General features: G+C 35.2%; 5 protein-coding genes and 1 non-coding gene across 8 annotated transcripts; 3 read left to right on the forward strand and 3 right to left on the reverse strand.

Moving 5' to 3' along the window:
* The first annotated feature begins 408 nt into the window (after positions 1 to 408).
* On the forward strand, positions 409 to 2,212 carry LOC104726921 (putative inactive purple acid phosphatase 29). Its single transcript, XM_010445892.3, has 3 exons — positions 409 to 979; positions 1,148 to 1,548; positions 1,631 to 2,212. Exons 1-3 carry the CDS (start codon positions 685 to 687, stop codon positions 2,105 to 2,107), a joined length of 1,173 nt encoding a protein of 390 aa, XP_010444194.1. The 5' UTR covers positions 409 to 684; the 3' UTR covers positions 2,108 to 2,212.
* A 222-nt stretch (positions 2,213 to 2,434) lies between these two features.
* Positions 2,435 to 2,506, forward strand: TRNAT-UGU (transfer RNA threonine (anticodon UGU)). The gene has a single exon. It is a non-coding gene; the product is annotated as a tRNA-Thr (tRNA).
* Positions 2,507 to 2,563: 57 nt separating this feature from the next.
* On the forward strand, positions 2,564 to 3,359 carry LOC104726922 (uncharacterized). The gene has a single exon (XM_010445893.3). The coding sequence runs from the start codon at positions 2,670 to 2,672 to the stop codon at positions 3,102 to 3,104; it is 435 nt and encodes a 144-aa protein (XP_010444195.1). The 5' UTR covers positions 2,564 to 2,669; the 3' UTR covers positions 3,105 to 3,359.
* A 2,978-nt stretch (positions 3,360 to 6,337) lies between these two features.
* LOC104726923 (BTB/POZ and TAZ domain-containing protein 1) lies at positions 6,338 to 8,936 on the reverse strand. Of its 2 annotated transcripts, none has more exons than XM_010445894.3 (5): positions 8,497 to 8,936; positions 8,238 to 8,377; positions 7,591 to 7,897; positions 7,063 to 7,403; positions 6,338 to 6,721 (listed from the first exon to the last, which is right to left on the reverse strand). In XM_010445894.3, the coding sequence occupies exons 1-5, from the start codon at positions 8,629 to 8,631 to the stop codon at positions 6,535 to 6,537; spliced, it is 1,110 nt and encodes a 369-aa protein (XP_010444196.1). In that variant the 5' UTR covers positions 8,632 to 8,936; the 3' UTR covers positions 6,338 to 6,534. The 2 variants fall into 2 exon arrangements, with proteins under 2 accessions (XP_010444196.1, XP_010444197.1); XM_010445895.3 differs by having other exon boundaries at positions 7,591 to 7,894; positions 8,497 to 8,767.
* A 3,892-nt stretch (positions 8,937 to 12,828) lies between these two features.
* On the reverse strand, positions 12,829 to 14,393 carry LOC104729049 (GDSL esterase/lipase At5g63170). The gene is given in 5 exon segments (XM_087471655.1): positions 12,829 to 12,992; positions 13,241 to 13,487; positions 13,585 to 13,821; positions 13,917 to 14,047; positions 14,156 to 14,393. Coding segments are annotated over 5 exon segments (1,017 nt in total).
* A 1,437-nt stretch (positions 14,394 to 15,830) lies between these two features.
* On the reverse strand, positions 15,831 to 18,077 carry LOC104726926 (putative pectate lyase 22). Of its 2 annotated transcripts, none has more exons than XM_087474029.1 (3): positions 17,653 to 18,077; positions 16,684 to 17,430; positions 15,831 to 16,333 (listed from the first exon to the last, which is right to left on the reverse strand). In XM_087474029.1, exons 1-3 carry the CDS (start codon positions 17,778 to 17,780, stop codon positions 15,967 to 15,969), a joined length of 1,242 nt encoding a protein of 413 aa, XP_087330155.1. In that variant the 5' UTR covers positions 17,781 to 18,077; the 3' UTR covers positions 15,831 to 15,966. The 2 variants fall into 2 exon arrangements, with proteins under 2 accessions (XP_087330155.1, XP_087330156.1); XM_087474030.1 differs by having other exon boundaries at positions 16,684 to 17,513; positions 17,653 to 17,995.
* Positions 18,078 to 23,973: the final 5,896 nt, after the last annotated feature.

Below are 23,973 nucleotides of genomic sequence, written 5' to 3' on the forward strand. Positions count from 1 at the left end.
AAAATTCTCATAAAATGTATTGGTAGCCATATCATTAATAATTCCAAGTCAACGACTTTTACTTTGAAAGGAATGCTTTTTTTTTGACTGATTCACTCGGGAATTTTGGTTACGTCCTAAACCCACGAATACGTTAGTGCTTTTTTTCTTTCTTTCTAGTACTGATTACCCGGAAATTTTCGTTACGTCCTAAACCCACGAATACGTAAAAGTGCTTCCAAACGAAAGCACGGAGACAACCCGTATTTTCTTGATGTTAAACATTTGACAATATGCGAATTTAAAAACCAACCATATAATAAAAACCAATTAATAAATCAACTACAAGTCTAATGTTAGTCATGTTTATAGATAGAGTAAGAGACCGCCGGAGAAACCTTAAATGTAATCTACATAATGACTCTGAATGGAGTTATGTTTGTGTTAAAAGAAAAATGTGGTTGGAACTTGGAACTTGGTAGTTGTGTGTCATTAAGCCAACATAAATTAACTAAACGCTTTTTATTTATTTTCTTAACGTCTTTGAAAAGTAAAACTAAGATTTTAAAAAAACATTCCTTGTCAAATTGTCAATTGTTCTTTCTTTCGTTTTGGCTTCTTCCGGACACACTTGCTCCAACATTTCCACACTGAGACACGACCATAAAGAGTCCGCTTAATCGTCTTTCTTTGGTACCAAAAACAATGGCGAACAATCAAAGAAAGATAAGCCTACTCGTCTCCTTTCTCTTTTCTGTTTCCTTGTCATGCCTCTGTTTATCTCCGATTCCGGCATCAGCTCGTCGTCAGGAACTCAGGTTCGGTGCGAACGGCGAGTTCAAGATACTTCAGGTTGCTGATATGCATTTCGCAAACGGTGCCACAACCCCGTGTCTAGACGTTCTTCCTAGCCAGATAGCTCACTGTTCTGACCTCAACACCACAACCTTCATGTCACGAGTCATCGCCGCCGAGAAGCCTGATCTCATCGTCTTCACCGGTAAAAAAATCCCAAATTTTTAACAAATCCCTAATCTTGTCCTTTGTCGATTATTACAAATCCGATTTATATTTAGAAAAATCTGAACTTTATGGTTGTGTTTGCATAAACCCTGATTTTGAATTTAATGCAATTTATTACCTTTGTGGGGTTTTGGTTTCGTTTCAGGTGATAATATTTTTGGGTCTGATGCTAAAGACGCTGTCAAGTCTCTAAACGCTGCGTTTGCTCCTGCTATTGAGTCTAAGATCCCTTGGGTTGCTGTTTTGGGAAACCATGATCAAGAATCTACCTTGACAAGACAAGGACTCATGAATCACATTGTGAAGCTTCCAAACACTTTATCTCAAGTGAATCCTCCTGAAGCTGCTCATTACATTGATGGTTTTGGTAATTACAATCTCAAAGTCCATGGAGCTGCTGATTCCAATCTACAGAACAAGTCTATTCTTAATCTTTATTTTCTCGATAGTGGAGATTACTCTAGTGTTCCTTCCCTGAAAAGTAAATATGATTGGGTCAAAACTTCTCAGCAGTTTTGGTTCGACCGCACTTCAAAACGTCTCCAGGTATATATAATTATATTAATGATGAGATGAAACATATCTTATTTGTTGATATTGACATTGTTGTTTTGACTTGTTATTGCAGAAAGAGTACAATGCTAAGCCTAATCCTCAACAAGGTAAAGCTCCAGGACTAGCTTACTTCCACATTCCATTACCAGAGTTTTGGAGTTTCGATTCAAAGAACGCTACAAAAGGAGTGAGACAAGAAGGTACATCCGCGGCTTGTACAAACTCAGGTTTCTTCACGACATTGGTAGCTAGAGGAGATGTGAAATCTGTGTTTGTTGGTCACGACCATACCAACGACTTTTGCGGTGAACTCAAAGGGTTGAATCTATGCTATGGTGGTGGATTTGGGTATCATGCTTATGGTAAAGCAGGATGGGAGAGAAGAGCAAGAGTTGTGGTTGTTGATTTGAACAAGAAGAGGAAAGACACTTGGGGAGATGTGAAATCAATTAGGACATGGAAGAGGCTTGATGATAAGCATCTCTCTGTTATTGACTCTCAAGTTCTTTGGAACAGTTCTGCAAACGGATTAGTTGCTCCTCGTTTATGATTTCACCATTTCATGTGGTTATGTTTTGATCTGTCTACTAAAAATGTTCGGTGTTTGGTTCTATAGATACGGTTAAACCAAATAAATAAAAGAAACAGTTTCTCATTGAGTTAGTTGAAGCTTGGTTTGGTGTAATTGACCTTCAAAAACATATACATATGATGAATTTTGATTACAGCATTAGTAATCTACATACTAGTATAAATAAATTTCGGTAACATTTGATCAGCAACTTTTGGTTTTGATTTAAAATTCCTGATTATGATCAGTATGCTTATCAGACCTATTTAAATTAATATATAAGAATTGGGAATTAGTAAACAATTAGCCCGTATAGCTCAGTGGTAGAGCGTCAGTCTTGTAAACTGAAGGTCCGTAGTTCGATCCTGCGTGTGGGCACTTTTTTGGTTTATTTCGTCATGAAGAAACGACATCGTTGAGTACTAACGATGTCGTTTAACTGAAAAACCCCTGACGTTGTCGTTCATCTTCATCCGTCGTCACTCTCTCTTGTTTGACGAGTTTTTGTGGTTTCTTAGGGTTTTTTTTTTTTTGATCCGCAATGGCGAATCTAATGCATAGATTCATCAAGAGCAAGTCTTGCTTCAATTCAATCCAGAGGCTTACTAGTACTACTCCTTCTCTCTTCACATACCAGAAGCCCTTCTTCATCAACAACAACAACATCGAGTCTGCTTTTGAGAAGCCCGATCCAGTTTCTCTAGTTAACCCTGTGACTACAGTCTCCGGAAATGATTCCAGTAATCAACCTATGCGGTTTTACCCAAGTTTCTCTATTGGGTTATGCTTGAATCCCAATGATAAGATCCAAGGTCTGGATCTAGCTGAAACAAAGGATGAGGAGGAGGAGGAGGAGGAGGAGAAAGGTGCGAAGGAGATTGTGATTTACGCTGATAGTGTGAAGAAGAAGAGGAAGAAGAAGATGAACAAGCACAAGTATAGGAAACTCAGGAAACAGCTTGGTCGCAAGTCGTAGATTTTGCTGCTGCTTTATTATTTTGCTATTCCGGTGAGAAAATTACTACTTTCATGTCTTCTTAATGATTGGGGGATTCAAAGGACGAACCTTTTTTCTTGAACTAGAACATAATGTTTCTAAGTTTCTCTGAATAGCTTTGAGATTTCCAAATTCCAAATTACATTGCATTGTTATTAGTCTGTGTTCTTCGTTTGAAGCCAACACAATTCTAATAAAAAAAAATTAGCACTCAGGTGCAGAGTGTTATGTCTCGATGATAACTTCAGTTGTTTGAATTCTTTAGGATTTTTTTAAGTGCAGAAATTTGGAGTGATGAAAGATGGCATTTTAAGTGTCTTAAGTTTGCTGGTTAGTTGGATGTTCCAAGTTTGTGTTTTTCCTTCTATTGTACTGTGCCAGTATGGTTTCCTCATATCTGACATATCATAAGCTTAGATGTTAGTGATTCTTTAAACTGTATGAGTGTATACTTTTCATGTTTCGCTTGCCTTGGGTACTTGTTATGGATGGTTGAACCGGTTTTGGTTCTAGCGCTAAGTGTTACAATGAGATTACTACTTTAAGCTTTAACTAGAATACTCTGACTCACATGGCATTCTTGTGGAATCTTAGACGATTCATATGGTGAAGTCTCCCATTGTGTCATCCATGTAGTTTTGCCATCGTGTTTTAGAAAGTCGATGTTTATTTCGGTTGTTGCGAATGGGTTGTATCCTCAGATTGTTTGGTGTTTGATCACTAACTGATGAACAGTCTGATGGATTTTCGACTTCTTTACCAACGTTATGTCTTGAGTTAGATAGAGAGGATACCGGTTTTCGACTTTATTTGTGTACCTAGTGGTTTGACATTTTCAAGACTCCCATATGCAGAGTTTGCAGACATATATAGCGAGTCATGGTAGTTTCTCTGTGTGGGCATTTAAAGACTTGCAATTGCAACTTGTAGTTCTTCACATCAGAAGAATGACACTAACCATTCCAAGTATGAAAGTTTGTGTTTCTCTGCTTTCCCTGCGTCAATAGGGTTGTTGTTCCAACTCTACCGGTTTTTATTTTTGACATTCTCGTTTGTTGGATATGGCTCATTTGCCAAGGCTGCAACCTTAGAGAATAATGGGTGATGATCTTGAACCTACTTATTGGCATTGTTCAAAGCCTTTGATTATCTGTTCTTTCTCGATGAACAGAGGATTTTCCTCTGATTACTGTTCCAAGATGATTGGATATATGCTTAGTTCATCTTTGTTTGATGTTAGTGGTTAATGTCTATTAACATTCAAAATTTCAAACTAATAACTCTTTATCTTTTTCCTTTGTACTGCATAACATAATTGAGTTTAAGAATAACAAAAAATATAACTTTTGCTATATACAGTATCTCACTTTTGTTTCTGCTAACATCGATAACAAAACTCTAGAGAATCGTCACAGAGAATCAAAAGAGATAATATCTTAGACTTCTAAGCTAACACCTACAAGCTAAGTGGATCATTTAAAAACTTCATTCTCATCTTCATTTGCGTACGGGAGAATTAGGCACAAGCCTTGAGATGTGGGAAGAACGGATTCAACGAGAACATTTGGTGCCAACAGTTTGCTTCTATGGTCGAAAACGTATTGCAACATGCGGCTCCAATGTGTCCAAATTGGCCAGATAAATTGAATTGTAAATTTCAAGTACACATCCTTGGACATTAAAGATCGATAACCAACATTTTACCGGATTGACGAGAGAAATTGGAGAAAAATATACTTGGCATTGTTGGCTCTGTTTGAGCTACTTCCAGTCCCAGTGTGCTCAAAACGGCAGCACATAATACTATAACTAAGATCAAAGAAGCAATGGCTTTGGAATTTATCCCCATCTATATTTCTGATCCTACCTTTTTCTTGTTCTTTCTTCTCTCTTTTAAGTTTTAAGCTTGGGGTTAGATACGTGGATGGTTTTAGGAATAAGTTTAATGTTATAGGGTTAGATAGAAATATGACTTTAGTAAAGGTAATATAAGAAACGTATCCAAAATTTTAAGTTTCGTGTGTTTTTAAAAGTTTTGTGTGTTCAGAGCGACAAACAAGAATGTCATCAGTGCAATTAAAATTATAAATCAGATACTATTAACAAACTCAAAATATCATACAATATAAAATTAATATATATAATATTTTAGCCGTTTCCTTTTCTTCTTTTGTATGTTTTAGTTTTCCCTTTAGTTCATACGTGGTTGAATATCTGGTCACTTTGTATTTTATCATGATACGGAATCATTATTGTCGTCTAGTATGAAAAGTTGAAAACATCGGTGGCTGCATGGCTCCACTACTCAGAAAGCTTGACGGGTTGTCAATTTGTCACTTACCACACATGCATGGACATGGTACTTATTTCATGTTGTTTTCCTTTTTATATGTAACTAAAAAAAGGATCTTAGACTAAGTTTCATGTATGATATATGGTTTCATCAATAAAATAAGTTGCCCAATTTTGTGATTTTGTGATTAAAGTTGCCCAATTTTTCTTAATCTATTTCTCAAAATATTTTGTTTAGGGTTTAAGATTAAAAAGAATGACAAGAATTTGATTGTGAATATGATATGAATATTTGCAAGTAAAATGCATTCATCTGGTAGTTAAGCAGTATGAGTAGAAATGTAAGACACGAAACCACAATGCGTGGTTCATCTGTTCCCCACGCGTCTTTCCTTTTTTGCCAGTCGACGAAAGAATGATTAAAGAAATATCTTGTTTTAAACTTATATGATTAAGCACATGTTTGTTTCTAATAATTTGCCTTTGTTTGCTTTCGAATCCTCCTCAATTATGATCAACCTTTCCACCATATTAGTGACTAAGACCGCTTGGTCAATTTTGATCTCCTAAATTTAATTTCTATTCTTTTCCTTGCAATTTCTCATTTTATGATCATGCATAGTTGATACTACTGTGATTGACTAGACCGATCCAACTTGAGTATCATTTAGATCTTTTAATGATTCATATGCAATCAGGTTTATGCATATAAATTAGCAGACCAATCAGCGACAAAGAATAATTATACATGATACATCTTGTCAAAATAATATCAACCCAAACTATAACTCTGAAATTATTTAGATTTAACAATCCTTTGAATCCCATGTATTGTTGTTAGCGTGTTTTAACCGCATTCAACAATTCTGTATATATTTTTACCACAACGTCTCCAAAACCTTAATTGTATGTTGTAACCATTAACCAATATCACATTTATATATATAAATCTGACCAAACAAAGACAGGTTGAAACTTGAAAGGGTTACTCATCGACAAATTTAACCCAATCAACCGGTCCAAAAGACAAAATACACACAAACAAAACCTCCAACTCTAATAATGGTTTCTAACAAACACTCATTGTCTAATCTAAATGCCATATATTTTACAATATTCATATTAACTTGTTCCGGATTCTGATGAAATCTTCTACTTCTTCTTTAAATAACACTTCACTTTTGTTCTTCTTTGATTGGGACAACGAAGACATGGCTTTCGCGGACGCAACTCTTCTCACCAGAACCTTCCACTTCGTCTCCTCAACCATTTTCTTGTCCTTTTCACCTCTTTTTTTAAATTGCCTATTCCAATCACCAAAATAGAAAAAAGTTGACAACGATATCAGATTTTTATGCTTTCAAAAATATCTTTTAACAAATATCTTTTGATTAAAAAAAAAAAGAAAAACAAATATCTTTTAACAATTTCAACAAAACAAAATATTTCCAGCCGTCCGATCACGACTCATCATCTAATAAGTAGGCTACCATCACAAAACATATAATTATAATTGGCGCCGAAAGTTTTAAAAAGAAAAGAATAAAATCAAGTGAGATTTACCATCAAAAAGTGAAAACTTTTATCATTAGAAACATTAAACATGTGGTTTTAGTTAATGATTCTAAAATGTCGGTAATTTTACCTGCAAAGAGGGACACGGCAAGATTCAGATTGGTCGTCGCAGACGGAAGAATGGAGTTTAAGGAGTTGAATCATTCTCTTGCAACGGACACAACCTTTGCCATCTACTCGTTTCTTGCATACTGCAAAGTGACGTATCAAAAGTTGGAGCCCGTAACAAGTAGAGAAAGCACTGCACGGACCGGTTTTGACTTGAGATGTTGACTTGTTGTTGTCTAAGCTGCAAGATGGTCCGACCAGTGTGCAACCTTCGGTGCATATATGTTCTATACATTCCATGGCTTCACTCAATTGCATATACAGATTCTGTTCTCGTCTGTGTCTCCGTCTTCTTTTCTTCCTCTGCAAGAAATTTACCCAAAAACTATGATAAGAAGCTAATTCGGATATATTCAATTCAAAATGCTAGTAATCAAAATATTAGTTACGGACTTGTATATTCCTATCGAACCGTGAGGATCAAACAATAAAACAGAGTTTTCTTGAATACCAATTTTTCACAAAAGGTGTTGTGATGAGTAAAAATTACCGATTCAGCCTCGTCGATGAATTGGAGAATGTCGAGTTCAAGAAAAGGATCGTGTTCTTGAAGAAACTTCCAACCTTCGGTCTGTTCAACGGTCTTGAACTTGGACTGAATGAGACGCATGCACTTGAGAAAGAGGTCAGGTGCGTCGCAGAGCCGAGCCAGCTGGAGAACATCGACCACGTTTTCGGTGGTTACTGACTCACCGACGCCTTTAGTGCATCGCTGTTTTAACTGAGTCACCATGTACACGTGTGATATAGCCAGTAGATGGATCCCATACGTTTCCATCTCATTCTCGGTGAGACTACTAAACAAAGACAAGTCAGGGTATTTTAGTCATTATAACATTAAACTTTTAAAATAATTAAAAGATCCCAGTTGATCTTTTCAATTTTGGTTCTAGCTAGGTTGTTTCGTCTAACCTATGTGTGTTGTGTTTCACACGTTTTAAAACAAAATCAATCGCAATCTGGACATCTGGTTGTGAGATACTATTACTTTTTAAATTCATTAAACATTCATAAAGTTGAAAAGTCGAATTAGGTAAAAAGGTTTAAGTTTAAGAGGATGTACTTAGTTTGATCCGTATTGTTATTATGAACATGAGAACTTTCATTAAAGGTGATACTATGAATAAACGAACGAACCTTGGTGAATAGAGGAATCTGACGAAAACTGAAACGGCTTCACATGGAACACCTAGAATCTTGATAACTCTTTTCGATGATCCGCCGTGGATTTTTCTCGGCTTCTCCATGATGTTTGTTAGTACCGGTGACGCTGAAGCCTGCAATTTTTTAAAGATCTTAAACCAAACCAAATATATAACACCAAAGGTAAAAAAAAAAAAGGTTTGATTATATGAAGAACGTACGAAGAGTTTCATCGGGAAAAAAGAAAACTTACGAGGATACCGGAGTGTGCAGGAATACGACGACGACCAGAGGTGATGATCTCAACATCAGTTTCCACAAGATCGTACGAAACCTTATCAGCGTTTAACGAAACGTCGCCGCCGTTTGTAGTAGCGGTTATAGCCATCGTTTTGCGTTTGAGAGAAAGAGAGTGTTGTTTTTTTTAAAAAAATTTCGGTGGAGGAGTTCTTAATTGAATGATGGAGAAGCATAGAGGCATGCTTCTCTGTGTTTTATAGACAGCTCAATGAAGCCTTTGGTCCTTTTTCTGAATACACGTGGCTTTCTTTATAGATAAAATATCTTTTTTTCTTTTCTTTTGGTTTCTGTTTATTTTGTACACACTCGTTCTCGTGTATCTGATTCTCTGTATTTTGTTGTTATTCTGAATAAATTGATAACAATATATATTAGTGAACTGTATTATCAGGGGTTTAAGGCTCTCAGATCTGTATTGTATGTACGTTAAATAAGTCTCATGACTCATGATAAATAATTTGCGGCTGTCTTTTAACTGTATCAATTTTATTATAAGTCATTATGATATATGAACCCCAGATTCAAATAATAGGTTATGGTTTTGTTTTCCCCGTTTTCATTACTTTTGATCATACAGATAATACCCATAACAATTTAGCTTGGCTATTTTATGTTGTTATTGTTACTAAAAAAAAAATTATGTAGCAAACAGAAAATAGAATAGTGTTGATCAAAGACAAAAAAGATTAGTGTTGTCAGAAAAAAAAAAAAACCAATAAATGTAAACAAACCCAACAACAAAAAAAAACCCATGTGGACTTATGTCGTTTACGCTTGTTAATTGACTAATAAATATACAAAGCACAGATTCTAAAAAATAAAAAATAAAAAAAAAATCTTAGCTTTACAAAATTATTGAGATGATAAATATCATTTTGTGTTCCCAGTCGGCAAAGTTTGAAAATTTACATTTTTTTTATAAAAACTTTATTTTCTTCAATCAGAACTAATATCATATCTGAAATTCTTGATAAGTTACATTTATCTAACTACGGTTACATATGTATAAAGTGTTTTGTAATATATCTTGTTATAAAATTCAATAGCGTCAATATGTCTCAAGCATCGTCAAATAGCCGCAGTGCCTCCTAACAAACATTTTCTTATTCCCAACCTGATTATACCAACAGGATCTAACCTATAGATCATGATCATTATATTAGTGTTTAATTAGACCTTTCGATACACCAGTGTTGTCGACTCTATTATATTCCCAACATTTACACCTATATACTGTTATTTTCTTACTTTCCACTAAAAAGTACAATATAATGTTTGGGATGACAACAAAACAAGTATTACTTTTGGTACCATGTAGGATCGTTTGTCCCCATGAAGTCACGAATGTATATGTTTTTTATTGATCCTACGTGGGCAAAAGTGATAAAACCGGTCAAAAAATATTTGCCTTGTAATGTAGAAAAAGTGTTGATATATGGTTATTTTATGAGATCTTATTTTATAGTTGAGAAAGGCCGGTTATTGAAAGTAAACCGACCTTTGCCTCTTCCCAAGAGCCACCTCCTTGTCTACGTGTCTGGTTGATCCTCATCCACTCTAAAGCCCTCTTGTCTGGCTACTTGTCATTCTCTGATTTATCCAATCATGCCACTAAAATTTTCTTTATTCTGGTCTATTAAATTGTCACAACATCAAAGAAGTTGGAAGAATTGTATATCGTGGGAGGAAATAAAGTGCATCGTGAATACGTTGGCAGATTTGGTGGTCTACGCCAATCATAACAGTCAAGCTTAGCCATTAAGATGATGACACGTGATCAAAATGGAAAATTTGTAGACTTTTATGTTGCGCGTACGGCGTATGTATATTAATTATCTGACATGGACAAATATGATAATCTGAACCACTTTAACGAATTATGACTTTAAAACCAGTACATATGTTCGGAACATGTGTTGACCATAACTAATTTAGACAAGCTGACAAGGTTAACTATTCAAGGTGCGAATGTTAACAACGAATTTGATAGTGCGGGACAACCGATTTGATAATGCGGTATGGTTGAACTGCAGGACAAATATATTTGCGGAACAAGTGCGGTTAATGCAAAATAGCCGGTATAAAATAATGTTTGATTGGTGAAAAACTATGTACAATGTTGATTTCATATTTTTTTTATTAATAACTGGTATATTATATATATTTTAATTTGTTTTGTATTAATAAATAAATATTTTATTTTTTGTATATATTTAATACAAAGTATAATTGTAATGTATTTTTATAGACTTTGTATAAAGTATATTTTGTCTACTATAATACTAGTTGTAAAAATAAATTAGCAATTTTTTTGTAAATATTATTAAATTAAACTTTTATTACAATACATAATATACTCTATGTACTAAGAAAAATATTTATTCATTTATAAATAAAATACATAACCTATATTTTTTTTTGTTCAAAGAATATAGATTAATAAATATTAAACCACATTACCACTTTGTATTAATTAATAAAAAATTCCAAATATAGAAAATATGTTTTTGATAGATGGGTTGAAATTTTACAAAAATATAATCATATTTTATTAGCTATGGGTATATATACATTAAATTATTAATCTATGAAAAAATTGTTTAAGAATTATTTTATTTTACTTTTGTATGTGTTTTTTTTTGGAATATAGATGTAACCTATATATATAGCAAATATAGTAAATTAAAACAAAAAAAAACTTTTATCCACTGGAAAATAGATTTAACCTATATATAGCAAATTTAGTTAAACTAAAAAAAAAACAAAAAAACAAAAAAACATGTAAAACAAGTTTTATCCACTGGTCACTGCGGGTTTCAACAAAACCGCTGGATAATAACCGATGTTGTGTGAAAAAACGGTCCAAGGCAATATACCACCTAAAAATCCGTGATTTTTTTTTTCTAAAAAACCACAAATTGTTGTTATTTTTGTTGATTGGTAAACAAAAGCGGTTTTTACCTTTTCCCTTTTCAAATCCGTTTTTTATTGTCGCCAGTCATAGCCTAAGTTTCTAACTTGCACATTGCAAAATTTGTTTTAAGCCTTGAGAGTTGTTGTAGTTTATGTACACTTTCCTAGTTTTATAATAGTTACATAGGGGGGTTGTTATCCTTTCATTAAGTCTACAAGTATGTATATGTTGGATAAATTACTCATGTTGTTGTTATAACTTTAAAGTATTCACAAATGGCTCTTTAAGAAAACGAAACATCAAAATCCAAAACTTGCGGAAAAGTTTCCACGGAAGACAAAAGTGAAAAGTGTTAATAAACTAATGAATTTGATGATTTCATGTAACACGATTCTTCCTAACAAATTTTAGCATATGGGAATTAAAATATTACTGAACACTTTCTAATTCTAAACTGTTTATATTCCACTTGATCACTCTTCGAAGCACTGGACACTGATGTGTATGTTAGTACTCCAATCTTATCCTTAGAGTTTGGACTTTTTGGATATATATTTTATATTTGCAAAGTATCATGAATCATGATGCACGTAACCCTAATAAAACGGTAGAAATCTACTAAATTTTTGTAGTGACAGTCTGTATATGTGTATTTCCTATTAATTTTTGATAAAAAAAACATTCAAACCAAAAAAGAAAATAAAAAGATGCTTAACACATAAATAGGATGGTTGACCAATTCACAAACCAGGGTGACCGTTGACCTGACCACCCCTCCCTTGGTCTTCGGAGCCAAAATCGTCGACGAGGCGCTGACTCCTTACTATTTGGAAACTTTTTTTTCTTTCTGTCTTCTAAACTATTATGCTAATCGGATATGTTTGTATTTTTATAATTGAAAATACCACAAAATAAATAAACTAAAGTAGAATAAAATAAAATAGATAATTGGCTGATCACAAATTCTCAATGTAGCGTGGCGGTAGTTTTCTTTTGGTGCCGGACGGGACATCTAGCCTTTTAAAGTAGTCTTTGAACTTGGTCAAAGAAGAAAAAATAAACAAATTTGTGGGCTTCCATTCATGATTAGATAACACTTTACTTTGTTGACGCTATGTGTAATTTACAAGTGAGCTCGGAAGGAATTGGGTCTAACCCTTTCAATAGGGCCCAAAATTTGAAGAAAATATTTAAAGGCATGGGACTTGGAGTATGAAAACAACGATTGTATATACATAGAGAAAACAGGATAAGCAATATTTAACACTTAAAAAGGAAAAATGAATCTTTTATATACACATAAATAGAATAACTGTTGTTTAAATGTTGACAACAATTTAGATAATTGTCGAATAGACGAAGAGACCCAAATCAAGCGAAGCTTTGTTGGATTTGTTGGATAATCGGAGGTATAATAGTCTGATAAGCCCTCTCCGAAGGATGTCCAATGTCCCAAAACACATGACGAGATGCATCCAAGCATGGTACAGGAGCCGCCGGAGCACAACAGCAAGGCCTAGTTGGAGAGGTAAATCCTAAAAGAAATTATCAAAAAATTTATGAAAAAAAAATCAGGAACTTTTTGATTCGAAATAAATGATTGCAATCAAGTTTTGAATGGTTACACAAACTATATGAAACAGAGCGGACAAAACTTACCAAAAAAAAACACATTACACTTTTGTACTATGTTTTTGGTCTCTCACTCTCTTCATATATCGCTTTAATATTTTTAAAAAAACTTGTTTAAAAACACACTAAGATTTTGGTGATTTAAGTTTACCTGATCTTAGAGGGTTTTTGACGAGTTCAAGAAGAGGATTATACATGTCGACGTAGATCGAACGAGAACCTGGGAGCATCGTGTTGAGGCTGTTGACTTCGCTAGCTAGCTTCTGGTTAAAAAGTCTAGCCACTGCGTTTGCGGGTTCTAGACATAACCCTCCAAGAGCATTACTTGCTCCTGGCAAGCAACCCAATGGTAATGTCCCCATAATTGCAAATTTTCTTGCTCCCAAATTATATAATTCCTATATCAATACATATATTTTTTTCATATGATCAAAAAATTAAAATTTTATGTCAAATTATGTAAATTCGGAATTAACTCTCGCAAAAGTATTAGACCTTTATGAATGATTGAGTCCATGAAATCATCAAGTCAGTGTATGAGAAGATAGTTTAACGAATGTTTCTTGCTGGATTTGTAAAATATGTGATAGCAATATCGTTATTTCCAGCGGAAATAACAAATACCGCATTCGATATAATTGATCTTGTTTTCTCTTCATCTCCTGTGATGCTATTTAGCTTTGCTATGTAAGCCTTGAAGTCATTTAACTGGTCTGGCACCCAAATCACTCCCTATTTTTTTTTTTTAATAAATATGAAATTATTAGTCAACATAGATTATTAGATGAAAAAAACTAATCACATTTTATCTTAATTAGTTTAATTACCTGAATTCTGGCGGTCATTGGATCTAAACCGGAACCACCAGAAGCAAAACTAACACCGGTTAAGATATCATTGGGTTGAAGGAATGGGCTACGATAAGCTGGTACAATATTCTTTATTCCCAAACCTTCGGCTGCATTCATATTTCACCCCAAAAAAAAAAAAAAATTGACTGAATGAATTCACTTCTTAATAAAAAAGTGGTGACAATATTATTTTTCTTATTGCAAAAGAAAGTTACCAATCAGGTCTGTAGGAATCCTTCCATTGCCAAATCTTCCAGTGGGTATCCGAGTTACAAAATCTCTTCCATACGGATAGAAATTAACCTTAGTTAGAGTAAAGAGATTATTGTTGTTGCCCGTATCAAGTATCGAATCTCCGAACGCTATAACCGCGGTAATATTTCCGGCATGAACGATAGAAACTGATATAACATATACTAATACTATTGTGGTGTGAATAGCTATATAATTCATTTTATTGCGTTGATATATTCTGCTTGCCTCTCAATTCAATATATGTTTTAGAAAGGCTTGTGCTTATTTGTAGACCCGATAACTTATTAACGAACCATAGTTGTTAATTGTTATGGTTAGTATTTCTGTTACTAAATAAACTAATTTTTAAGAGGTGAACCGAATCGAATTTATCCGGTGATTTGTTTTACCCTTCTTGTGTTTTTCTATAGAATTATGTTGTCATGTTGGCTATTAGATGTGGGATTTGTTCAAAAAAAAAAAAAAAGGCTATTAGATGTGGGCTGTTTGATTCGGTTCACACGACTTAATGCTAAACATCATAGTTTTTTTTCCTTAGTGGACGTGATTCTATTTGTATTATCATATTGAGAAAATTGTAACATGCATTGATGCATATAACGTGAGTCAGGGGCGGATCTACGTACATATGGGGTGGGGCAAGTGCCCCATGCTAATAATAAAATATTTCTGATTTACGGTTGTTTAATTATCTCTCATAGCTTATTTGGTAGTTAAGTGCCCCATGTAGTTTCTTAGGTAACAAGTTCGAAACTACTCTTTAACTTATTGGTTGCTTTTTTTGTGTGTTTCTTTCCAACGTACGATCAATGTTGTCCTATTTAGTACCGAATGTTTTCCTATTATTTTTTTTAAATCAATTAAATTTTATTTTTCTACTTTTTTCTCAACAACTATCCTTCTTTTACTACTGTATATTTGTTAAAATATTACAAAATTAGTAAATTAGTATAACATACTATCGCTTTTTGTAATTTATCTTATATACAAAGAGTTTAAATTATTTCACAAAAATATAAAGAGTTTAAATATGTATAAATAATATATCTTTAGATATAATTTCATTCTAAATATATTTACTATGCAATTTAAATATATTTAAAAACAAAATAAAATTAAAATTTAAATTATTATATTTAATATTTATTTTATATATTTAATATTATTAATAATAAATGATTTGTGCCCCATATAAGTTTATATAAGTTTTGGTTCTGGATCCGCCACTGATGTCGTGAGTTAATTAACAAGTCGTTTTAAATACTTCATCTATTTTATGAAAGTGTCTTTTTAACTCATTTCAAACATCTTCACATTCTTCTTACGTACAGAAAGTTCCAAACATATCCCTTTTTAATACTATACCACTAATTAAATCATATTAATAACTTAAATGCATATGTTTGTTCTTAGTTTTAAATAAGGAATATAATTGGAATTTAGTTTGAAAAGTCACATAATTATAAATGTAAAATATATTTTTAAAAACACTAACTCTAGAACGACATACCTTTTGAAACGAGAGTATTAGTTAACAAAAAAAAAAAAATAGTAGACACAGTTTATAAGTGTGTTGAGCTATATATAGTTCTAAGTTTTACCGAGTGAAATAAGTCCTCTGCCGACACAACGATAAAATGTAATAAGCACTTTTGTCACTTTGCCATCAAGATTATTACATACTTAGCTTTCAAGTGCTGGATTTCAATAATTATATGTATGTATATATACACACGCTCACGGCGCCCACATACACGTTGGTGGGCTATGATCAGCAGCGGGAACCCCTTTTGCAGCTGAGTGCACCCGAGGCTACAGTTATTTCACCAACATGAGAGGACGGTCTCGCGGCTAGGCTTGAAGCTTTTGAATAGCTTGACGATTTTGTTGGTCCAGCGCCAGAATACGTGAAAAATGCGCCGTTAAGCATTAGATCTCCTTCGGATCTCCAATTCCAGCTTTGCCATTCGCTTTCGGGCGCATCCTCGTGCTTTGTTACCTCTTTGCTATCAGAGTCATCAGGAGCAAGAAAACGGTTGCCTTGAGAGTTGATGGTAGGATTAGCACTTCCTCCAATTGCATACATTTCCCAATGTGTATAGTCATTGTTCACCACATGGAAATATCCATGTCTACACCTATATTCACAAAACTTCACATTAGTTTGTTAAAATTAATTTTCATGTTCTACTTATAGAGTAACTTATCTATCTGATACTGATCTACATATAAGATTAAAATATTAGTTCAACTAACCCCAACTGTTTTTCAATTGATTTAGACAGCATACTTATTTCGGTTGATCCATCCTAGATCTAGAATAAGGAAAAACGTATTAAAGTTTAGTGTTGTTGTATCTTTTGGCTTTGCTATTTCTTTTAAGAGTAAGCCCAACCGACAATATATACTTGACTTTTTATAGTTGGTTACACATATATCCACATTTATAAGTACACTAAATATAAAAATTCTATTTTCGATAAAATACCTTGGCATTCTTTGGACGAGGCCTTCTCCGAAATGGTTAAAAGCGATAGTTACTTGCATATTCTTGTCTTGTTCATACGTATCGCTATGTCCCAATAACATAACCTTGTTGTGATGCGTCAAATAATTGTTAGAGATCGTTATAGCCGTTGATCCACGAATCGCATCAATTAACCCATCGTTGCAATTCGAGAGCGAGCAATGATCAACCCACACGTGGCTTCCTCCGAAGATGGACACACCGTCACCGTCGGATATCGTTCTCCACCCGTAATGCTCTGGCGAGTCTCGTACGTAAGTATTCCCACCTTGCTTGCAATCATGTATGTGTAAGCCATGGATGATGATGTTGGTCACATATTGTATGGTTATACACGGCCCACCAGAGATGTGTACGGAGGCTCCTCGTCCGTCTAAGGTTTTGAAAGAATTCATTATGAGTTCTTCTTTTAGTTGGATCGTCATGTCTCGGTTAAAAATGATCCATAGCGGTTCATCTCGAATGACTGCGTATCTTAGTGTTCCGGGTTTAGGGTTTACTGGATCGTCGTTTCCTGGATCAGTCACCACGTAGATTTCACCATCACGACCACCAATTGCGTTTTTACCAAAACCGATTCCGCAATCGGCCAACCGTTTTCGGTTTTTCTCCCAGTCCTTGTCGCATCGCCAACAATCATCGATTGGATTACCTGTCCCGCAAGAGAAGAACCCTAGCTTCCTTCTTGACATCGACTCATTTATTTTCCTTAATTAACCAACAGATAATTTATTAGCATTAATTCTTCTGGACGTACGTAATTAGGTGCACTCATAATTAGTCGTCACATGCTACAATAGAGTAACAACAAATCAGCTTGTGATGAAGATCGTAATTAGGCTTCAACAGAAAGAGCATGGAAACAATATTTCAAGCGAAACATTGGAGTAAATACCAACGTACGTACGTGTTATGCTTTTGTCACAATACCTGTGTACTTCCTCGACAACGAGCTCAGGGTCGGAAACGGGCAAAGACGAAGCGAGCGTGGAGAATATAATGCAGCAGAAGAAAAAGACAAGAAGTGTGAAGGATAGATATGAAGAAGAATGTAGCATTGCGTTTATTGGATATTTGTTGATGATAATTTTTTTTTTAAGGTACAGGAATAAGAGTTGGGACGAAACATATGAGTGAAGGAAGAAAGACAAAGCAAAGCTAGAGGCTATATAGCATATGAAACACTTCGGGTGATTTATTGCGCATGCAACTTGATATTAAATTGGACCCACCCTTGCTTTTTTAGCTTTTTCCTCTTCTTATTTTGTTTAGCGTGTGAGAATGGAATCAACCTAAGTCATTTAGAGAAGAAGAAATAGGGCTCATTACCTACTCAAAATGTACACTAACACACCACTTTGTAACAATTAACATCCAGGTTAACAGTTAGCGCAATTGTCACGTAGCTTGGAGAAAGAAACAGAACTCGATCGTTATTAAATCTCAACGAACTTAAAGTTAAATGTTGGTGAACACTTATGTAGGGTGAAGCAAAAGTCAACAGTGTGTTAGTGTACTTTTAGTAATACGGTTTAGTTTTGTACATTTATTATAACTTTACCGTTGAACTATAATTAATAGCCTAACAGTTAGCTCATACTGTATTCTTTTTCTTAAAGTTAAAAGATTAGCTGATCATAGGTTCATATAACCCATAATAACACTAGCTTTAAAAATGTGTGAACTTCTATTACTTAAGATAAATTTTTAGAAAAACACAGATATAGTTTGATGGCAATATTTTTGGCTAAGGCCGCTTATCCTCTTGACCGGGCGTGGCTACCACAGAATACAAGTATCTTATTGTAACAATAAGATGAAAATTTTGATAATTTTACCTTTAGAATGTTAGCTTTTTTTTCTTCTTTCAGTGATTTATTTTTGTGTCTCAAAAATATTTTGTTGTTTGCACTTTGCAGGAAAAGTATATAAAAGAAAAAAGAAGACCCACCAAAAACAATGGAATAGGAGAACTGAGCCGACAATGGCCCATAGAGGTTTGATTTTGGGACCACCGAACCATGTGCTTCGACTTCGAGTCCAATCTTTCAATAAATTACGCTCATATAATAATTTCATAAAAATATTTATAACCATTTAAAAGAATTAATTGTATATCCAACAATCAGACTTGTTTTGAATTTTTTGGCTGGTTTAAAAAATCTTGTATTGATGACAATCAATGCACATGGGAAGTACTTGCATCACTATATATATCATCCACACTTTTTAATAAATTCTATATTTTATCAACTTATACAATTATATGAGTCTCACCGACATTTTATCTTCCTATAGTCGATCATGAGTTTTAGTCAAGTGATTTTTATCATAAAATTTAAGCTAAATCTGTGTATTTTCGTATGACGTAAACATCCACTTTTTTATGGCGTCTCTCTGCTTTGAGGGCAATTTTTTGGGCAAAAAACAATTCTCAATTCGTCCTCCTCTTTCTCCAATTTGGAGTTTTTTTTCGGTAAATTGTTTTATTTTCCGGTATGATTTTGGCGGTTTCGTTATGTTACAGGTATCTGTTAACAGTTATACTTTTCTGACATTTGTGTTGGATAACCGTTTCAAGAAACTGCCATGGCTTCCGTATATATATACTACTCGGTTTGTTTGCAATTCTTCAACACTGCAAACAGTACTGTTTCTTTGTACTACAACACCATCAACAATGAGTTCTAACATTCGGAAAAATCTCCAGAATCTGAATCTAGGAATTGATGATGCACCGGTTCCACTACCACCAGAACTTTGTGGTTACTCGGCGAATATCAATCGCTTTTCTCTGATCGTTTCTGTGGTGAATCCTCAGAAGCAGAATGTCCGGGCTATCATGGCACAGATGTCCAAAATCTGGGGTTTTGCAGATTCATGCCGTGGTAGAGTTCTTGGTAATGGAAGGATTCTGTTCATCTTCCAATCTGAAGAAACACTTAACCTTGTTCTTCGTCGAGGACCATGGGCGTTTAATGACTGGATGCTCACAGTGCACCGTTGGTATCCCAACATCACCGATGAGGCGATGAAGATCATACCATTCTGGATTCAGGTTCATGGAATCCCGGTCCAGTTTCTCACTACGACAATGGTGAACTACATTGGAGAGAAATTGGGGAATGTTGCCTCTGTTGATTTTGACGAGAATGCAAATTTGGTGGAGTTTGTTCGCATTTGCATCAATTGGCACATTAACACCCCTTTAAGATTCCAGAGAAACTTTCAATATGGGGGTGGTGAAAATACGATTCTGAAGTTTCGATATGAGCGTTTGAGGAACTTCTGTGCAAAGTGTGGATCACTGTCTCATGATGCAAAGGACTGTCCTCTATCTTTTGATGGTCCTGAAGACGGCTACCCTCCAAATGATGACAATGATGGTCCTGAAGATGACAATGATGGTGATGACGACCATCATGCTTATGATCCGGATCATCCACAGAATCAGGTAAACTATGAATCTGATACTAACACTTTGCAGACCATTGCCCCGGATGGACAAATTCCAGGCTTGGAACGCGTATCAAAGTCCAGAGAATTCATTATCAGTGAATCAGAGGAGATCTCTGCCCCGAGTGCATTTGAAGACACTGAACTGACTGCAGAACGACTCCGTTACCTGTTGGCAAAGTTTGCAAAAGGGAAGGACCTCTTAATGGAGGAAGGAACGTCTACAATGCCTCAACAAGTCCTTGGAATGGAAGCACATAACAATAAGCGTAAGAAAGATGCGATGGAATCTTACTACCAACAATGGGAAGCAGAGGAGGATCTGATGGCCCTGAATCAGATTCAGAAGAAAGGTCGTGTGGAGTCTGTAGGTTCTTGTAGCGGTAATGGCATCATCGGAGCCGCGGGGGGGGGGGGGGGGGGGGGGGTACCCCCAATGCCTCCATGAGAGTCGTTTCATGGAATTGTCAGGGCATCTGCTCGCCGCTGACTCAAGACCGTTTAAAACGTTTATGTCGTATTTTAAAAACTAATCTACTTTTCTTGTGTGAAACTATGAATTCTTGTTCTACTGTGTGTGATTTTGCTTCTGTATTAGGATATAATAATGTAATAACACAACCCCCTCTTGGTCGGAGTGGAGGTTTAGCTTTGATGTGGACAAACAATGTCTCGTTATCCAAGTTGTATCAGGATGAACGTATGATTGATGTTCATATCATCTTTAATAATAAAGGCTTTTATTTTTCTGGTGTGTATGGTAACCCAAATGCGAGCCTAAGATATTTATTTTGGAACCATTTGGAAACCTTAAATACAACCAGAATTGGACCATGGGTTCTCGCTGGAGACTTTAACGAAATACTTGGCAATCATGAGAAGATAGGAGGACCTGCAAGGGAAGAATGGACTTTCAGAAAATTCAGGCATATGATTTATGTCTGAGATTTAACTGATCTAAAGTCAAATGGCGATCGTTTCTCTTGGGTTGGAGAGAGACGAGACTACACAGTTAAATGTTGTCTTGATAGAGTCATGATAAACACTGAATGGACAGCTTCATTTCCAAGTGCAGAAGCTGAATTTTTGGAGTTTGATGGTTCTGATCACAAACCAATCTTGATCACAATACAGTCCCTACAAACAAACATTTTGAAACTTTTTTGTTTTGATAGGAGACTCACGGAAATAAAGAATTTTGATCACATAGTAGCAAGAGGCTGGAACTCCTGTAAAAATAAAAACTACTACACTATTTGTGATCAAATCAATACTTGTCGCAAAGAAATGGCAAAAGGAAAACATAAGGCTAACTTAAACTCAGCAAAGCGTATTGAGTATTTTCAAAATAAACTAAATCGAGCCATGGAGAGCCTAAACAAAAACCATCGACGACAAATTCCATACCTGCAACGGCAATTGAGTAAATCATATAGAGATGAGGAATATTACTGGCAAAATAAGAGCAGAAACCGTTGGCTGAAACTTGGAGATCGTAACACAAGCTTCTACCATGCAAGCACAAAGACTAGATATGCAAAGAATCATCTACTCAACATCCGAGACTCATCTAATAACCTATTCAGTGGTGACCAAGAGATTGGTGCTCATGCTCAAGAATATTTCTCAAGCATCTACACTTCAAGCAGGGTTCCTGTTTCGCCTATTGACTTCGGCGATTTCCCTGTCATGGTTACTGAAGCCATTAACGATGACCTTACAAAGGAATTCACTGCAGAGGAGATTTTTGAGGCAATTTCCTCCATTGGAGATGACAGAGCTCCCGGTCCGGATGGCCTGACTACACGTTTCTACAAACATTATTGGCATATTATAGGTAACGATGTAGTTACAAAGGTTAGAGATTTCTTTGAAAGCTCTCATATGAAATCTGGTCTAAACCACACATATATTTGCATGATTCCAAAGATTGACAGACCAACAACCCTGTCCGAATATATACCTATAGCACTATGTAATGTTCTGTATAAAATCATCTCAAAATGCATGGTGAATAGGTTGAAAAAACACTTGGATGACATAGTTTCGGATTCACAAGCTGCCTTTATCCCAGGAAGATTGGTTACAGATAATGTCATGATTGCTCACGAAGTGATGCATTCTTTAAAATCACGAAAACGTGTTTCCACTAATTACATGGCAATAAAAACCGACGTCACTAAAGCATATGACAGGGTTGAATGGAAATTTTTAGAGGTTTTTATGCACTTGTTTGGATTTTCAAAGAAGTGGATAGATTGGGTGATGGCTTCAGTAAGGTCTGTTACTTACTCGGTCCTGATTAATGGCTCGCCACACGGAAATATTGTTCCTCAACGTGGTATCCGTCAAGGAGACCCCTTATCGCCTTATCTCTTCATTATATGTGCGGACATTATGAGCCACTTGATCAAAACCATAGTAGTTTCGGGAGATATCAGAGGTGTACGTATAGGAAATAGAGTTCCACCAATCACTCATCTACAATTTGCAGATGACTCTCTTTTCTTTTGCCAAGCCAATGCTCGTAACTGTACAGCAATCAAGGAAGCTTTTGAGGTCTATGAGTATTACTCAGGACAGCAAATAAATACAACGAAATCCTTGATTACTTTTGGTTTCCACGTAAATGGTCAACTTCAAAATCGTCTCAAGCGGATCCTTGCAATACCAAACCATGGTGGTGGTGGAAAGTACCTTGGACTACCAAAACAGTTTGGGAAGAAGAAAAGTGAAATGTTCCATTATATTGTCGACAAAGTCAAGCAGAAAACTTCATCATGGCGTGGACGATATCTTTCACCTGCCGGAAAAGAAATTCTAATTAAGTCTGTGGGCTTAGCTATGCCTGTGTATTCAATGTCCTGTTTTAAAATCCCTCTTGGTGTCATTTCAGAGATAGAATCAGTCATTCAAAAATTTTGGTGGGAGAAGAATAACCAGGACAGAGGAATATCGTGGATTGCTTGGAAACGATTGCAGTATGCAAAAGCAGATGGTGGTTTAGGTTTCAAGAACTTGGAAAAGTTTAATGACGCCTTGCTAGCTAAACAAGCTTGGCGATTGATTCACCACCCTAACACTTTATTTGCTAGAATATTTAAGGCGCGATATTTCAAAGATGACTGTGTTCTTGATGCCAAACCGAGAACTAATCAATCATATGGATGGTCTTCCATTTTAGCAGGTCTAGAAATAATAAAAAAGGGATCAAGATACAATGTTGGCAATAGAGAGAAAGTACGAGTCAACAAAGACAATATTACACCAATACATCCTCCTAAACCAATCTCAAGCTTGTCACCAAATGAGAGTTTCTCATTGTCAAATCTAATATCATCTAATGATGCATATCAGTACTGGGACAGTGAAAAGATTACACAACACATTACTCCTGCAGACCACCATTTGCTTCTCAATACCTACCTTCCAAAGAAACAATCATCTGATAAACTAATATGGCACTATACTAAGTCAGGTGAGTACACAGTTCGATCAGGTTACTGGTTTGCCATGAATAATCCTGATAACCCGTGTGACCTTCCACCGAAACCTCACGGATCAATACGGCTCAAACGACAAATTTGGAAACTAAATATTCTTCCCAAAATAAAACATTATCTTTGGAGACTATTATCTAAATCTTTACCTACAATCACTCGATTAACAACCAGGGGAATGAACCTAGACCCTATATGCCCACGATGTTTACAAGGATGAAACAATTGACCACTTATTATTCTTATGCCCGTTTGCTGAATAATATGGCAGCAGGCAAATATCCCTATGCATATC

This window comes from Camelina sativa, chromosome 11, assembly GCF_030686135.1.
Source record: "Camelina sativa cultivar CO46 ecotype springtype chromosome 11, ASM3068613v1".
Classification (NCBI taxonomy): domain Eukaryota; kingdom Viridiplantae; phylum Streptophyta; class Magnoliopsida; order Brassicales; family Brassicaceae; genus Camelina; species Camelina sativa.

Coding starts and splice junctions, on each gene's coding strand:
- LOC104726921 (XM_010445892.3), top strand. CDS start 685: ATGGCGAACAATCAAAGAAAGATAAGCCTACTCGTCTCCTTTCTCTTT. Junction 980..1,147: donor TGATCTCATCGTCTTCACCG/GTAAAAAAATCC, acceptor GTTTCGTTTCAG/GTGATAATATTTTTGGGTCT. Junction 1,549..1,630: donor GCACTTCAAAACGTCTCCAG/GTATATATAATT, acceptor TTGTTATTGCAG/AAAGAGTACAATGCTAAGCC.
- LOC104726922 (XM_010445893.3), top strand. CDS start 2,670: ATGGCGAATCTAATGCATAGATTCATCAAGAGCAAGTCTTGCTTCAAT.
- LOC104726923 (XM_010445894.3), bottom strand. CDS start 8,631: ATGGCTATAACCGCTACTACAAACGGCGGCGACGTTTCGTTAAACGCT. Junction 7,898..8,237: donor AGATTCCTCTATTCACCAAG/GTTCGTTCGTTT, acceptor GTCTTTGTTTAG/TAGTCTCACCGAGAATGAGA. Junction 7,404..7,590: donor TCATCGACGAGGCTGAATCG/GTAATTTTTACT, acceptor AATTTCTTGCAG/AGGAAGAAAAGAAGACGGAG.
- LOC104726926 (XM_087474029.1), bottom strand. CDS start 17,780: ATGCTACATTCTTCTTCATATCTATCCTTCACACTTCTTGTCTTTTTC. Junction 17,431..17,652: donor GTTGTCGAGGAAGTACACAG/GTATTGTGACAA, acceptor TGGTTAATTAAG/GAAAATAAATGAGTCGATGT. Junction 16,334..16,683: donor CTCGTCCAAAGAATGCCAAG/GTATTTTATCGA, acceptor TTGTGAATATAG/GTGTAGACATGGATATTTCC.